Here is a 15,018-nt window from a genome sequence, read left to right on the forward strand (position 1 = left end):
AAATCTTCAGGGACTATGGTTCCTTACAACATTACATATAATACATGTAAGGACCGCTACTGCTAAATATTCATTCAATTCTGAATGCAGCTCTTGGAATCAAAATTGCATTGAAAGAAGAATAAAACAAGTTACATTTCATTCAGTCTGGGTTTTGTTCATTATTTGAACTGGAATTTGAAATATGACACAGTAGACCTTTTGAGCCGTACATTAATTCAAAGACCTCCATTCTTTTTTTTTTTTTTCTCAATTAAAAAAAAACCAAACTATCATTTGACACTTCTTTTGCAACAGATAATTTTATTTAATTTTATTTTAGTATTTTAACCATAAGTTTAAAGTAGTTATTGGCAATTCTTTCATCACAGTTAAATTCAATTGGATAGATGCCCTCTGTTTTGATATTAATATAAAAATGACTCGAGGGATAGCACTTTGACTGAATGATGAAGCCAAGTGAAATGCTAATTCAGAATTAGTGTCAGAAAATAATAAATGTGTTGCAATGGCTTTCATATCCATCTTTGTGTTTCACCTTGAGATCAGGCTGAGTTTGGCAAGACTTTCATCAGCAAGTTCTGGCTGTTTAACCAAGCCTGATGACTGTCTCAACAGAGATGTGTTAAAAAGCCCCAAGTGGTAATAGAGTTTAGTTCAGCAGTCTGGCATCGGTTCCATTTTGCCGTGTATCAGCAGTGTTTTTACTCACTGTGCATGCCTGGGTGTTTAATCAGTGTTTTGGTATGTGAGGGCATTATGATAATGATAAATACTAATTTGCACTTGCTGATGAGGGGTTCTATTGATGTTGCTTTTTGGTTTCTATTGACAAATTCAGAGTGGGGAACAAATTGAAGCAGGTGAAATTGCTCCTCTTAGCCTAAATTATGTGTTGCATTTGTGCTGTTGGCAGACTGTCATTGCTTTAGATATTGCTGCCTTTCAATCTCAGTAACTCCAGCATTTTAGATTTGGGATTCCTGTTAACATTTCCTCACCATTGTGGAAGTACAGGAAGCATAATTCAACCATTTGATTCACTTTGTTTTACCAAGGACACATAAACCTGCAGGGTTGAGGACTAGATTTGAGGATCCCTGGCCTGGAATATCAGAATGTGAACAGGACAATATGTTCTGACAGAAATGCTCACTGCAGATTTTGTATCAACAATTAAATTGAGCAATCTTGTTTAGAAAAATCAGACAAGTAGGAGACCGCACAAGAACAATATCAGAAAAAGAACATGGGGGATGCACAAAAGCTTTGACAACAGTATTGTTCCCTTATTAAAACAGAAGATGGCATCTTTGAGTTTTCTTAGATGCACAAAGGTTAATCACCTTTTAATGATGTCAGATGATGTCTGGCTGAAGTCCACCCAGACGATGCACATAGACATTATTCTTTCCTGAACTATAATAAGTCCGTAAAATGACTTGATCCTTTTCTCAGAAACTGAAGCCCACCTCTGATTGTGTCTGTGTCATAGGTGGTTGTGAAATCTTTTATTTTCAGTGTTGCAGAAAAAGTCCAATGTCCAGATGTGTTTGTGCGCAACTGCCGTTAATCAGATTATTCAATATCCTGCAAGTCACACAGGAGACAATGAGTGCCTACCAAATGCATATTCACACCTCTGCATCCTGTGTTTGAGAGCCCTAAACCTCTTCACTTCCATGTTCTTATCCAAACACATTAAAGAAAATGGATGCGAGTAAATAATCCACTTCATCCATTGTAATGCCTGCCTTCACACCATGTCCCCATCTGCAGAAAGCAGCATAAACAGCTTCTCAATGTACATCTATTGTCACTGGGTAAACCTTTGGCTTGTGAACTAGAAAGGCTTAGCCTCAATGAATAACAAATCAAGGAGGTTGGCCCAATGCCCGTCAATCACTCTACAGAATAAAGATAATACCGCTCTGTTTTCTTTAGCCTGTAAAACAACAAACAAAAAAGCAGGCCACATTCAGAACGTTTCTTGAAGGCTTTGTACTTATTATTAAAAGCTGAAATGATTTGTTTATAAAAAATGTACATAAATATTGCCTGAAAAACCGGGTCAGCTTATCTTTCTTAGCGTATTAGTATTCATTTGAATTAGTTGTTGTAGCGAATGTAAACAAAAAATGGTTAAATGTCACAGTGAAATTGCCCAGCACAAAACATACAGATGTAAAATGGTAAATATTGTGAAATAATCCAACATCTATGAAAGGACATTTTCTGTTGTGCTTGCAGTTTGGAGTGAGCGGTCTTACCAGTTTCTTGGAGTTCACTGACAATGGCAGTAATCCCAACATCTTCTTTGAAATCCTGGGAACAAACTATGGAGAGGACAGGGGCCGAGGAGTCAGCAGGGTAAGTAGTTACAACAGATTATATCAAAGTCACATACACAGTAATTTCAGCATTTTATTGTCCCATTTATTTATTTATTTATTTACTTACTTACAATTTTAAGTGCTATGAATAAATGAATCTAAGACAGAATAAAATCCATCAAGTTGTAAAGAAATTAATTGATTACTTTCCTTATTTCACTGTCTCCCTTGATCCTAATTGTTTTGGGTTTTGGTCGGGTCAAGTACAATGACTTCAGCTGGAGCAGCTCTCCTTCTGTTAAGAGCAGTGGTAATTAGATGCCATTTTAAGTGACATTTTGTAATGGTAATGGTTGCATAATGATTACATAATGAATTTTAACAAGCCTCATGAAAGACTTTCTTTCTCCTTACAACCACATAAATTGTCATAACAGAGTACTCATTGATTTTGTCTTTGTGTGTTTTAATAATTTTTTGCTTATGCTGGTCTGCAGTATTTGTAAGAGATAATAAATGTATAATTAGTGATCAGCACTGTAAACTGTAAAGTATAGCTTCTTAAATTTTAGTTCTTACTCCGATAATAACATGTACAGTGTTATACAATTAAAGGTCACAACATATAGTATTTGTAGGTGTTTGCAGTTAATCTTATTGATTTTATCTGCCTTTCTAAGTAACGCCAGGCCGCATTGTGAGTGATTTCTGTCCTTATATTGTTTGTCTACTTGACGAGGCATTGAAATGGGCGCACCACACCACACCATTTGCTCGGCTTGCGTAAGCTCTTCACAAATGCCAAAGTTGACAAAAGTTGGACATAAACACACACTCCTACTCTGCTGCTCACATGCAGGTGGATGCCTACACTAATTTGTTTTTGTACTAAATGCAACAAAAAAGTTGCAAAGTTGGCAAACGTAGGCTAACTATTGTGGAACGCAGCCCTCTCTGACTATTGTTGTGGTAGAAAAGATCGGTTTTACACGTAAGCAAGGACTGATTGTCTATCAATCTGCATACTCCTAAAAATAACCCCCACATCCAAGGCAAGGTTACAAGGGGAAACACTGCTTACTCTGTCTTTTGTTTTGGAAATAAGTAAGTTGGTAAGGATATTTTAGAGTTTTTCCTCTTATAAAAGCTCTTTAAATTCTCTAAGTGAGGGTGTAATATAATTACACCTTCACCTAAGTTGAATTCTTTAATAAAACAACAGAGACAATTATACTGCTGGTTGCAGGGAAATAATTGTCATATATGGGAAAAAAAGACATCTGCTTACTCTCGGTACATACATTTACATACCACAGACATGCAGGGTGCAAAGAGAGACAATCAAAAATTACCATGTTGTCTCAACCAGAAGAATCATTTTAGATATCACAGGACTGTGATTATGGCTAATGTGGGGAGACACCAACATAACAGAGCATGGCATCACAGACAAAATTAATCTCTGAAGCATAGTATAATTACATTAAAGTAAAATTCCCTAATCAGAGAGCATAATTACGTCTGAAGGAATTAAAGCAGTCTTTGCATAGCTTTTGTGCTGCCGTTTCTGTAAATGCTCTTTTGTCCATCAGTGGGATTCAGTTCAATTCTAGTGATACTAGAATAGAATGTATTTTAGAGCACATTTTATATATTGTAGGGTTTAGCCTTTCAGTCTTGATGTTTTTCTTAACGTTTTTCTTTCTAATAATACAATATGTGAACTATATAGGGTTAGAGAAAAGAAGTAAATAAGTTCCGTACTTTAGCTTTAATAAGAACCCTCACAAGTCAGTGACATGCTTATTATGTTTAATTTTTTGTGCACTTTAGTTTCCCTAAATACAGATTAACATTTGACATGTTTTTTTCTATTTCATGCTGTAGGCTGCATCATCTATCTGTGTCTCTCTGGTTGCCTTTAATCCATATTTTTTCTTGCATTTGTGCTTCTTGAATAAAAACATGCTAAACTATTGAAAAGGGTCTGGCTGACACTATTAAGTATATGCATGAAGTCTTAATAATGTCATTAACACCATATTCTTCTGAGGATAGTGGTTAACCTGAGCCTTTTTTCTATCTCTCAGTATTGTTTTGTCTTCTCTTTGAGACCTTTTTTATTCCTGCTGAGAGTCTCATTAATGACTAGCATGCAGACAAGCTTTTATTTTCTCCTATCTCACCTTAATTAAGACACTGAGTAACTCAAACCCTTCCCTTTTATCTTTTCCAGACTTTTTTTTTTTTTTTTACTTTACCTTTTCACTTTCTTGCCATTTGGAGAATTGTCGTTTCTTTCAAAGTGTCCAGCCCTTTAAGTGACATTTATTCTCAACCATACTTCAGGAACGCTGTCTAGTATAATGATAATGCCACAAAACCTGAGATAAGTCATAAATAATATTCCTGCATGAGGTTTCATGCTTTCTGGTTCATTAGCTTCAGTGGCTATATAAAGGAGATGATATGGTTCTCTGTATGCACCTGGAATCATTGCAGAGTGTTGCAGATCTTACAGAGTGGTGATAAGCTTGTCAAGTCTAATTGAATTGTCTACTTTCTGTAACATCTTAAAGGACTTTCAAGAAAAAAGAAAAACAGCATTATGTACTTCATAGCTTGTGCAATAAAAGCGCTGAGGAGACATGAAGAGATAAACAGAATGCATTAGTTAAGCGGGGAAAACTAAAACGTAACAAGCAGAGGAGCATGGAATATAGCCATATATGGCAGTCTGTTCCAGAGAAAGAGGTGTAAGCTATGGGCCAAAACGAGTCACAGTCTGTACTCTCTTGAGGTGTTTTCACACTTGATAGTCAGGTAGACTCTTTTTGATTGGTTTCAAGGATTGCAACATTTGTTAAATTTTCAGCTGGTGTGGTTCACTTTCACACATCACAGTGTCAAATGAACCAAACCCTAGAAAAACCTGTTCCCCCATGTTGCCTTTGGTGGTGCTGCACCAAGAAACACTGAAGGAAAGACACTAAACCTCTGAAGAAGACGTGAGCACAACTTTCTTTTTCATAAAATGTAGAAAAAATGTAGTGGTGTTAGATTTGAACAATTTTTGGACTTCTCTGTTGTCATTTGTAAAAGACCACAAACCATTTGTATCGTTATGGTACAAATGTTTTTTGTTTTTGTTGTATTTAACCAGAATGCCCTGCACTATAGCTTTGTTTCTGCTTTTGGAGTGGTCTCTGGTCTGCTTGGCATTCACACGTGACACATTAGAAATGTGCCAGAGTTCACTTCAACCAAACCGATATTTAGGTTTTTAGGCAAAGCACAGTTCGCTTTTTTGATCCGGATCAGAGTTCAATTGTTCATTCACACTTCCTCAAACAAACCAGGATATTACATTCCAAGTACCATACATTTACTTTTTATGTACCAATTATATATTTGGCCAATTGAACACCAACTGTCCTTGCTGCCAATGGAAAGGATGTGCATCACTGCATGTCTGTAGTGTTACCTATAAAGCGTGAACTACATTTACAGCTCCAACTCAAACTAAACATTTAGTGAAACCCTAAAGCCCTATGCCATTTACAAGTACTTGCTTAGGGGATTTAAGGACCATATATAAAAGAACAAAAAACATCAGAATACACAACGTTTTTCACCTTACAACCACAAGCTTAACTTTTTTTTTGGGTGATTTTATGTAATAAGCCAATATACATTACTGCATAATTTCCTAATTAGAACACACTCAAACAAGAACAAAAGGTGTTCAAAACGTAGACAAGTTTCTATTTAATACTTCCGAAAAATAGTTAACAAAGCATAAAGATTCAATTCAAGAATAAATCAAAGGATAAATAACGGATTTGGGCCCAAATTAACTGAGGTCAACTGAGAGCTAACTGAGCACAAACAACACTGACCTGCAAACAAAGAACAAAAGGCTGCTTAAATAGGGGTGGAGTAACCTTAATCTACCACAAATATAAAATTAACTAAAGCATCCCATGAAACAAATAAAGCAAAACTAACGTTAATTTAGCACAAACAATAAAAGTGAATATTTAAGTGACAAAATTAACAAATTAAAATTAACTTGAAACAACAATGTCTTTCAGAAAACAAATGGTTTGTTCCAGGTTTCTTCCTCCAGCTAGTTTGGCTGCACCTCAAATAAAAGGACAAGTGTAAGTAAGCCATTCAGACAGACATCAACTAAAATGTGCACCCATTAGAAAATATATGTCTAAATAAAATAACTAACTTACGCATACTATAAGCTGTAACTACTATAAAGAAAAAATAAATACTAACACGATGTGGTGGTGGTAGGAGCATCCAGCACAAACAGGAACATATTCTTGGCAATGTCACACATAATCTCTAATCATGAGATATAATGGATGCAGCTGTAAAGCCCAGCTGTAACATCTAAGATCATGAGAACATAATGCTCTTCTTAATGAAGTGAAATTACACAAGGAAATACACTACTGAACCAAATGAAATATTGTAAAAAATATATATATAACAGGACAATGTAATGTACATGATATGGAACGACTTTAGTCTCATAAAAAAAAAAAAAAGTTTTTGGAGGTATTTAAAAAGATTACGTTTAAGGCAGAAAAATTAGATAGAATAATTAGCCTGGTAGTTTACAATAATTAAATAATATGATGATTTAAGGTAAATCTATAAAGTAACATGCCCAAAGCTAAAAAAAAAAAAGATGGAGAAAAAATATCTCAAAGGAGAAAATATATTATTTCTCTTTTATCCATCATATTAGGTAGATTAGTATGGAAATGTATTCACTAAGTCTTTCCTACTTCAGGCAACGTTGGGGGAATGAAAAGAAGGGAGTGAAAGCAGTAAATGATGGGGATAAAGAACACTATTGATTTAAGTAAACAGCATTTTATGAATTTGTCCTGTTCCATAATCTTTCCTTCACTACTTCTCACCATGCTATATATTTAGCCATTGCTGATTTTCAGAAATTAAAATAAGATCTTGATATTTTTAAGATGTTCTTTTAGAGTTAATTGAAAATACGATGTCAAACATGCTGTATTTTAAACCTCTATAAGGTAGTGACAGTGGTAGGAATCTGTTCTGTGGGTTACCGGTTTGAATACCCATTGTGTCCTTATGCATGGCAGCCTTGCTCCTATCAGACTACCACAAAGTAGTCATGTCTACAATATAGTATTGTCTACTTTAATAATTACTGGAGAGCTTAGTCATCCTTTTTGGACTTTGGCTTTTTTTTTTTTTTTTTTACAAGTTTTACTGTGAAAAATAAATTTTCTTTTGGGAAGGGGTTTGTTTTTTTTGTAACTAAATTTTGCTAAGTTGTAAAATTAACATCAATGGACTGTCCTATTCTTCACTTTTTAATTTAAACAATAGGAGAAGGACAGAGGTGCTGCTTGCGTTGCACTTTGAAATGTGCTTCCAGGGAATTTTAAATGAATGCAAAGAGTAAGACATTTTGTTTAATCAGGAGTTAGCTGAGCCACTGGGATATCAGCAGTTAAGCCCGGTGAAACGGCGCTCTATCTGATCAGTCTTGTTCTCACACAAGACACCGGCTTTGAATGTTGTCAAAAAATCTATACAAAACCCAGGTCGTGCTGTGTAGCATGACTGAATAAATTAACTGTGTTTTTTTTCCCTCCTTTTGCAACAGAACAATTTTCTCATGTTACAACATAAACCGAAGAATGACAGAGATTTTGATGTTCTCATTTAACTCTTTGTCAAATGACAGTGAAGAAATTTCCCCAAAATTTAAAGACAATTTTTAACATCTATTTTTTAATCCCGGTAAACACTGGACACAAAATAAAATAAAAAAAAAGTTAACTGTTGTGAACTCATAAATACTTGAAGCATTTTATTAATATTGAAGACAGCAATTTATATTCAGATTGACCAAAGAAGACTTGACATTGGATGCTAATTGAAGGTGACCAGTTGCCTCCTGTGGACTTGAATTGGCTCAAGTATGAAAGCATAGGTGAATATATTTTTTAAATGTGGGTAAAAATGTTTAAAAACGGCGTCAAAAAGAACCAGAGAGATGAGAGGTATTGAGAGCAGTGAAAGCAAATGAATGAAGCAAGTAAGAATATGCAGAGCAATGGGAGATGGAGTTTTTTTCACAGTAAATCCATGGGGAAATTAATTTTATTTTGACAAAACAAAAACATCCATTGTGTAAACATTTTAGTTAACATCCAACAGTCACCCGGCAGCCAGTTGTTTTATGTTTGTTCAGAAAAGTCAGAAGCTTTATTCCCTAGGTGCTCCACAGTCGGTGCTGTCTAATGACAAATCAAGTTTACTGATATGGCATAATCAAGTTCAAGTTCACTAATTTTTTATTTTTATTTTAAAGGTTTTGTTGGCTCTCGTGGCCTTTATTTGAAAGTAGTTTGACAGGAAAGAGAGTTATGAGAGAGGAGGAAGACATGCAGCAAGTGTCGCCAGGCTGGGAATCGAACCCATGACCACCAGCATGAAGACTTAGGACCAATAAATGGGTTGTGCTTCACCACTGCGCCACCACAACACCCAAGTTCACTCATTTTAAAGCACTTTGTCTACATGTACAAATCCGTACAGCTAAAATCAGATATTCATATAGATTGTTTAAGAAAACATTTTTTCTATCTGATATTAAATTGGACTAAACTTTTCCTGCTTATTACATATTTTAGAGCACCATAATTATTTGTTTGCTTAATCCCAGAATAATAGATTTTTTAATATCATTCTTACAATTTACTTAAAATTCAGAAGTGTAGATACATTCTCTTAGTAATCGGTATCATTTTCTTTTAAACAGTAAAATGTCAGTCAAATGTTTTAAGCATGTTTTTACAAGGTTCCGCATCAGTTGGGGTGACTTCTCAGATTTAAAAGCTTTTCTTTTTTTAACCAAATGTTAGCAGTGATCCCTGTGGTGATGGCCATCATCTTTGCTATCCACTCAGACTCTGGGTGATAGCAGCCAAAACAGGCTCTGACTTGAAAGGCAAGCACTCATTTTATGTTAAATGTTTTTATTTTTACTTACTTATTACTTTAACATTACATGTTTTGTAAATTTTGATGTGATGACTTGTAAAAGATTTGTAAAAGAAATAAAAGGGTGAGAATTTTTTTATAGGCATTGTGATAATTTAAGTGTATATGAACTTCTCACTTTAAAGAGAGTAAAAAAATATTTCCCTAAGGAATTTTCCCCTAATTGTTAGCAAACAGAAATAATTTTGATAAGCCTCCCATTAAACGTTAAGTCCTAAATTGTTAGTTGGTCCTTAAATACCATTTAAAATGTTCTGATGCAGTTAGCACAGTCAGTCCGACACCCTTTGTCCTGATGTGTACACTGAATAAAAGGAGGAGGTGTTCTTCATAGAAGTGACTGGATTTAATGTCCCACAAAATTCACTTTGTTTGCTTACATTGAGTCCTATCATACATGGGAAAATAGGAAACAGTATGTCAGCAGCTTTCCAACCCATTCTTTACATTTCCACCACAAGCACTTATTCTAGCACAATAACAATGCTACTTAAGCACCAACTCTTAGCTGGGCCAAAAGAAAGAACTGCTTTTGTCATGTGCTGCGGAGACAGGATGATGGGGACCCGCAACCAGTTAAAATGTTGTGTGCTGTATTAAAAACTTGTGAGATACTTTGATTTTTGAACTCTGGAAGTTATAACAAAAAAAGTGTATACACATACTGTATATTTTTTGCTTTAGTCAAACTCAAAATACCAAATGAGCACAAAGAAGACCTGATGCATGTAGAGCCAGAGTAGGGAGAGAAAATGTTGTCACTCTTTGACCACTCTCCTGTATTTCGGATGTGTCAATTGACCTACGAATTAAATAAGTGATTAATAGATAGTAGCATTATGTATACAAGAAAGGTTAAAAGGGAACGCTAATTGCCTGTGACCTGGTAGCAATCTCTACTAAGCTGGCAGCAGAGAGTGACTGAGAGATTAGTAGCAAAAGAGGCAGCCCAGAGCTACCTGACACCAAGGTTGTGTCCTTGTGTTAAACAAACCGTAGCTTTATCAGCAGAACTAACTGGCCAAGAGACAGAAAAAGGGGCGGTCCTCACTCAGCCAAAACTGTGAGGTGGGAGAGGTGCATACTGGATTACATGTAAGTGCTGTAAGTCAGCACTTACAGCAGGTAAGGGACAGAATTACATGTTACTGTTATATTAAGAAAAATAAAACAAGTGATGCTTGGTGGTTATTTTAGTTACTTTTCAGGACAACTGTGATACTTTTCTGAATAGTTCAAACTTCAGACAAATACTGTGATGTGGCTGTTTGGAAGTTTAGGCCTACAAAACGCCACTTCATTTCAGAAAAGTGCAATAAGAAACACCAATGACAATAGGCTTTTGGTGTGCGGGCATATTGTTTTTAAAATATAAAATAACCTTGTGAAATGGCATGGAAAAAGACTAATGGATGTGATTTTGGAAAAAAGAGGTTCTGAGTAAATGACTAAATATTTTTTTTAAATATCCTTTGTATTGAAAAGTGGAAAATGAGCACTTCAGTTTGACTCATTTCCACTTTTCAACTTCTCTATGCTAAACTTAAGCATAGAACTAAATTTACCAGATATTGTTTCTTTTTTTTTTTTTTTTTTTTTTTACGTCTCTTTCTTAATTTTTCTCCAGAGGCTAACAATTACCCTCTTCACTCGTCCACTAAATAATCAGTAAATATTGGCTATAAACTTATTAAAAACACCAGCCAATTATCCCCCTTATAATTACAAAGACCTCATTCACACCATTATTTTTTTTTTTCATCACATACGCTTTACTCTTGCCATAATGAGATTTTCCCCAGGTGGTAGTTAACACTCACAGACCAAATGTACAAACAGACTCTAAGGTGTTTCTTTTGGTGTTGGATGAGGGCATTGTTACCTTATAGGAGTCATTTTAGAAGGAAAAACTAAGACATTTATGTTTCATCTTAAAATACAGCTTTTGATCCTGGCCTTGGCCTTTGTCTTTTGTCTGTATAGCATGCTGCAACAAAAGTGCACTGCTGAAGAAACCGTTATGATAAAAATTCAGGTCCTGATTTTTACAAGTTCACAAGACACCGTCTGCCAATGTTTACAATTAAGCAAATTGTTTTGATTTCAAAATTCAAAACAAGCAAATTGTAATAATTTGCTTATGTACACATTGTGTATAATAATAAATCTAACAAATATTTTCACTTCTGATTCTTGGATTGTGGCAGGAGGGAAGAATAAATACTTATGAAAATTAGTATATTAGCTGAAGCACACTTGTATTGTGTTGTGAATTAGGACATTGAACCAAAGCCCACTATATATATATATATATATATATATATATATATATATATATATATATATATATATATATATATATGGATTAGAAGGCTGTGGCATAGAGCAGACTTTTTATGTCTGAATCCCCTCTGGTGTGGTTAATATCAAGCAGAAATTTTCTAAATGATTTATTGCGTTAATAAATAAAATCTTTTATCATCCAGTGTACATTTGAAAATTGTACACTGAATTTTATCTTATTATTTTATTTGTCAGATCTTCCAACTTTGTTTCATTTCCTCTACACCTTTAATTTCCATTTCTACTGTTTGCAGTTGGAATAAAACAAACAAAAAAAACAATGCTGCAGTATATTGAGATGACAAACATTATATAATATTATATAATATTAACAACAAATTGTGACATCAGCGGTTGCAATTTGTCTAGAAGTACGCGTCTCTTATGTAGAGGAACTCGCATGTTATTTAAGACTAAAGATTTATTGAAGATTTATTGATTTTATGTTCAATTCAAATATATTTTAACATTTAACCAGTATCAATTATATCGTGTTTCAGCATTTGTTCGCATGTTGGTGGATGTTTAATTTACTGAATAATTAGGTTTTTGTTCCTCAGTTTTTTTTTTATCCATTATGTTCTTCTTCATTGAGTTGTATTGTTGTCCCTTCTGACCACTCATTTTCATAGCTGTTCTTACTTGACTTTCTTGGTTGTCCTTCTTGTCTGTGTTTTGCTCTCCCTCACTTCGTCTCTGCCAGCATGGCTTGCAGGCTTTCAGCAGCATTACAGCGTGTAAACCTCGGATTACAGCAGCTAGGACTACATGCCTCTTTGGATTGCACATACAAAATTGCGTGAATATGTACTGTACTCACCCACATACCGTGCACACACACACACATGCAAGTTTGTATTTCTACCCATATGAGGAGTTTGTAATGACTTCCATTAATTTTTGTAACTGCAGTTTTGCTCAATCCTGACATTTTCTCAAATAAACCACAACTGTTTTTTTTGTAACCCTAACTTTAATCAAAACTTAATTCACTCCTTACCTTGAAACCTAACCCGTAACCTTAAACAAGGAGATCCGCAGAATTTGTTTTTTTTTCTCCATAAGGCCTATCAGTCTTCTGGATTTTGGTAACTATGCTAGAAATGGTCCTAAATAGGATGGCTAAACAACCACACTGAAATACTCTTGTCATTGAAACAGGGCTTCTTTCAGAGGCACCAAACTTTCTGTCACAAATCTAGCTGATGCGAGAAGTGTCAGTCATTGACCTCTGTAGAATAGCCTAAAGCACATCATCCCAGTAATAGCTTTTTTGTTGCTAGCCCCTTGCAAACACAGTTGTAAATACTTTGAATAGATTTTATCTTCGAAGAAATGCTACCAGCAAAGAAGATTACAGATTCCAAGGGATAAGCAAGATAAACAACAGTAAGCAGGAGAAAAGTTACACAAACACAGCCTTTGAGAGAGGAGCTAATGCTCTGGTGAATCAAGTGTGATGGTGTAAGTAATGGCAGTTGAGAAACTCTTTATGAATCAGAACATTGTGGTTGTTAACAGGCTGGCTTTAAATGACTTGTTTGTGGTCTCATACAGTTTGTGTACATAGATTGGACAGCAAAATGTCAATTGCAATTTAAACTTGGATATTTACCATCATTAGAGGTGTTTACTAAGAGATACTGTTGTGGCAAAGGATGGTAAAGTACATTAACATCTTAGTCTATTGATCGGACAAGGTTCTAATAGATGCCTTTATTGAACAAACGACAACAAAATATTTTCATAGTTACATAGACACTGATACAGAGCTTTTTTCTTACATCTGTGCCTCTTTGTTCACATACTTTTGTGTCTTGAAGATTCACGTGTCAATAGATATGTAAATAAAAAGGACATGCAAAGAGAAGCAGGATGGACATGAAGAAATATTCAGTTGGGCAAGCCACTTGGTTACAATTACTGGTTACTTTTTCATAAATGTAAATGAGTTAGAGGCCATTTTACAATATTGTAAAAGTAATAAATTACCAGGGAAAGTAACTCTTGCTCTACTTCAAAAAAATCATGTTTAAATAGAGAAAATTATATCCTTTCTTAATATAACTTTAAGTTTAAATCTTTAAGTAAAACAGAATATATAAATGAATGGGCACATAAAAGAAATTATAAACAGGAAACAGGAAGTGTTCAATAATCTAAACTAGTCACATCTTACTGTGGGATAATATTAGGGATGCACTGATGCTGATACCAGCATCACATATCTGTTTGATATACACTCTATGTGTGGGTACTCATATTTGTATTCACAAAAGTATTCTGATACTACGGGACACAATACCAGTGGATTCTGAGCTCTGTTTCCCACTAACAGACAGTAGCTTGTTAGTTTGCGCATAAATGCTTTAAAACAGTAAGCGGCTGTAATGCAACATGAATTGAATGCGAGCCAAATAAAGAGAAGAACATGAAGATACGGTACTCGAGCTGAACAGACCATTTAAAGGCAATGTGACTTTAACCAGCCGGGTAGCAGAGGAGGATATATGTCAGAAGTGTGGATGTATTTCCAGTCTGACTGCAAATTATGTACAGCAAAGTTGTCAAGAGAAAGAGCAAAACCTAACAGTTTCAACACAAGTAATTTGATACAAGAAAAAAAAAACAAAAAAAACATGATGCTGACTTCAAGCAGATTTCCCTTGGGAGCGGAAAACACCAACAACTAGCATTGCAGTAAACTCTGATGAAGTGGGAGAAGATGTCCAGAGACAACACTTGCACAGTAAAAATCACAGAGGCTCCTAGCCAATACTTTGCTGTTGATGGCCAGCCATTATCTGTTGTTGATCATGTGGGGATTTGACATCCTTTCTCTGTATTGGAGTCAAAGTATGAGATTCCTACCCGCCTCCACATTAATGACACAAACATGAACAGAGCTGAAGTTGGCTTCTGATTGCAGCTTCCGATTTTGGAAATGGATAAAGGGCAATTCCACATATTTGTTTCTCCACCTTTAATGTGCTCTGGTTTAAAAACTATAACACTTCAAGACTTCAAAAAGTGTACTAGATTATTCTTCACTAGTAGGAGAATATAATTAAGTGTGTGTTTTGTGAAACTGTTAATAAAATAGATAAATAAATATTAGATAATTAAAAAAATAAACAATGTATAAGTTAATTGGAATGAGTGTATTGATATTTAGTAGTACTTATATCAGTACTAAGCATGATAAGTATTTAAACGTAAGTACTTGCTATTAAAAAATTAGGTATCGTGCATCCCTAGATAATAAAAA

At 34.8% G+C, this 15,018-nt stretch overlaps 1 protein-coding gene across 6 annotated transcripts in view; it reads left to right on the plus strand.

Moving 5' to 3' along the window:
* The window catches only part of grid2 (glutamate receptor, ionotropic, delta 2), a 446,512-nt gene that overhangs the window by 291,687 nt on the left and 139,807 nt on the right, over positions 1-15,018 (plus strand). For all 6 annotated transcript variants that reach the window (XR_014088939.1, XR_014088940.1, XM_081610703.1 and 3 more), the window contains one exon: positions 2,251-2,370. Coding sequence is in view for 4 of the 6 variants with exons in the window: in XM_081610703.1 (XP_081466829.1) it covers positions 2,251-2,370 (120 nt within the window). In the remaining 2 variants the exon portion in view is untranslated. The remainder of the gene's footprint in view (positions 1-2,250; positions 2,371-15,018) is intronic.

Source organism: Poecilia reticulata, chromosome 9 (genome assembly GCF_904066995.2).
Source record: "Poecilia reticulata chromosome 9, P_reticulata-male-v2, whole genome shotgun sequence".
Lineage (NCBI taxonomy): Eukaryota > Metazoa > Chordata > Actinopteri > Cyprinodontiformes > Poeciliidae > Poecilia > Poecilia reticulata.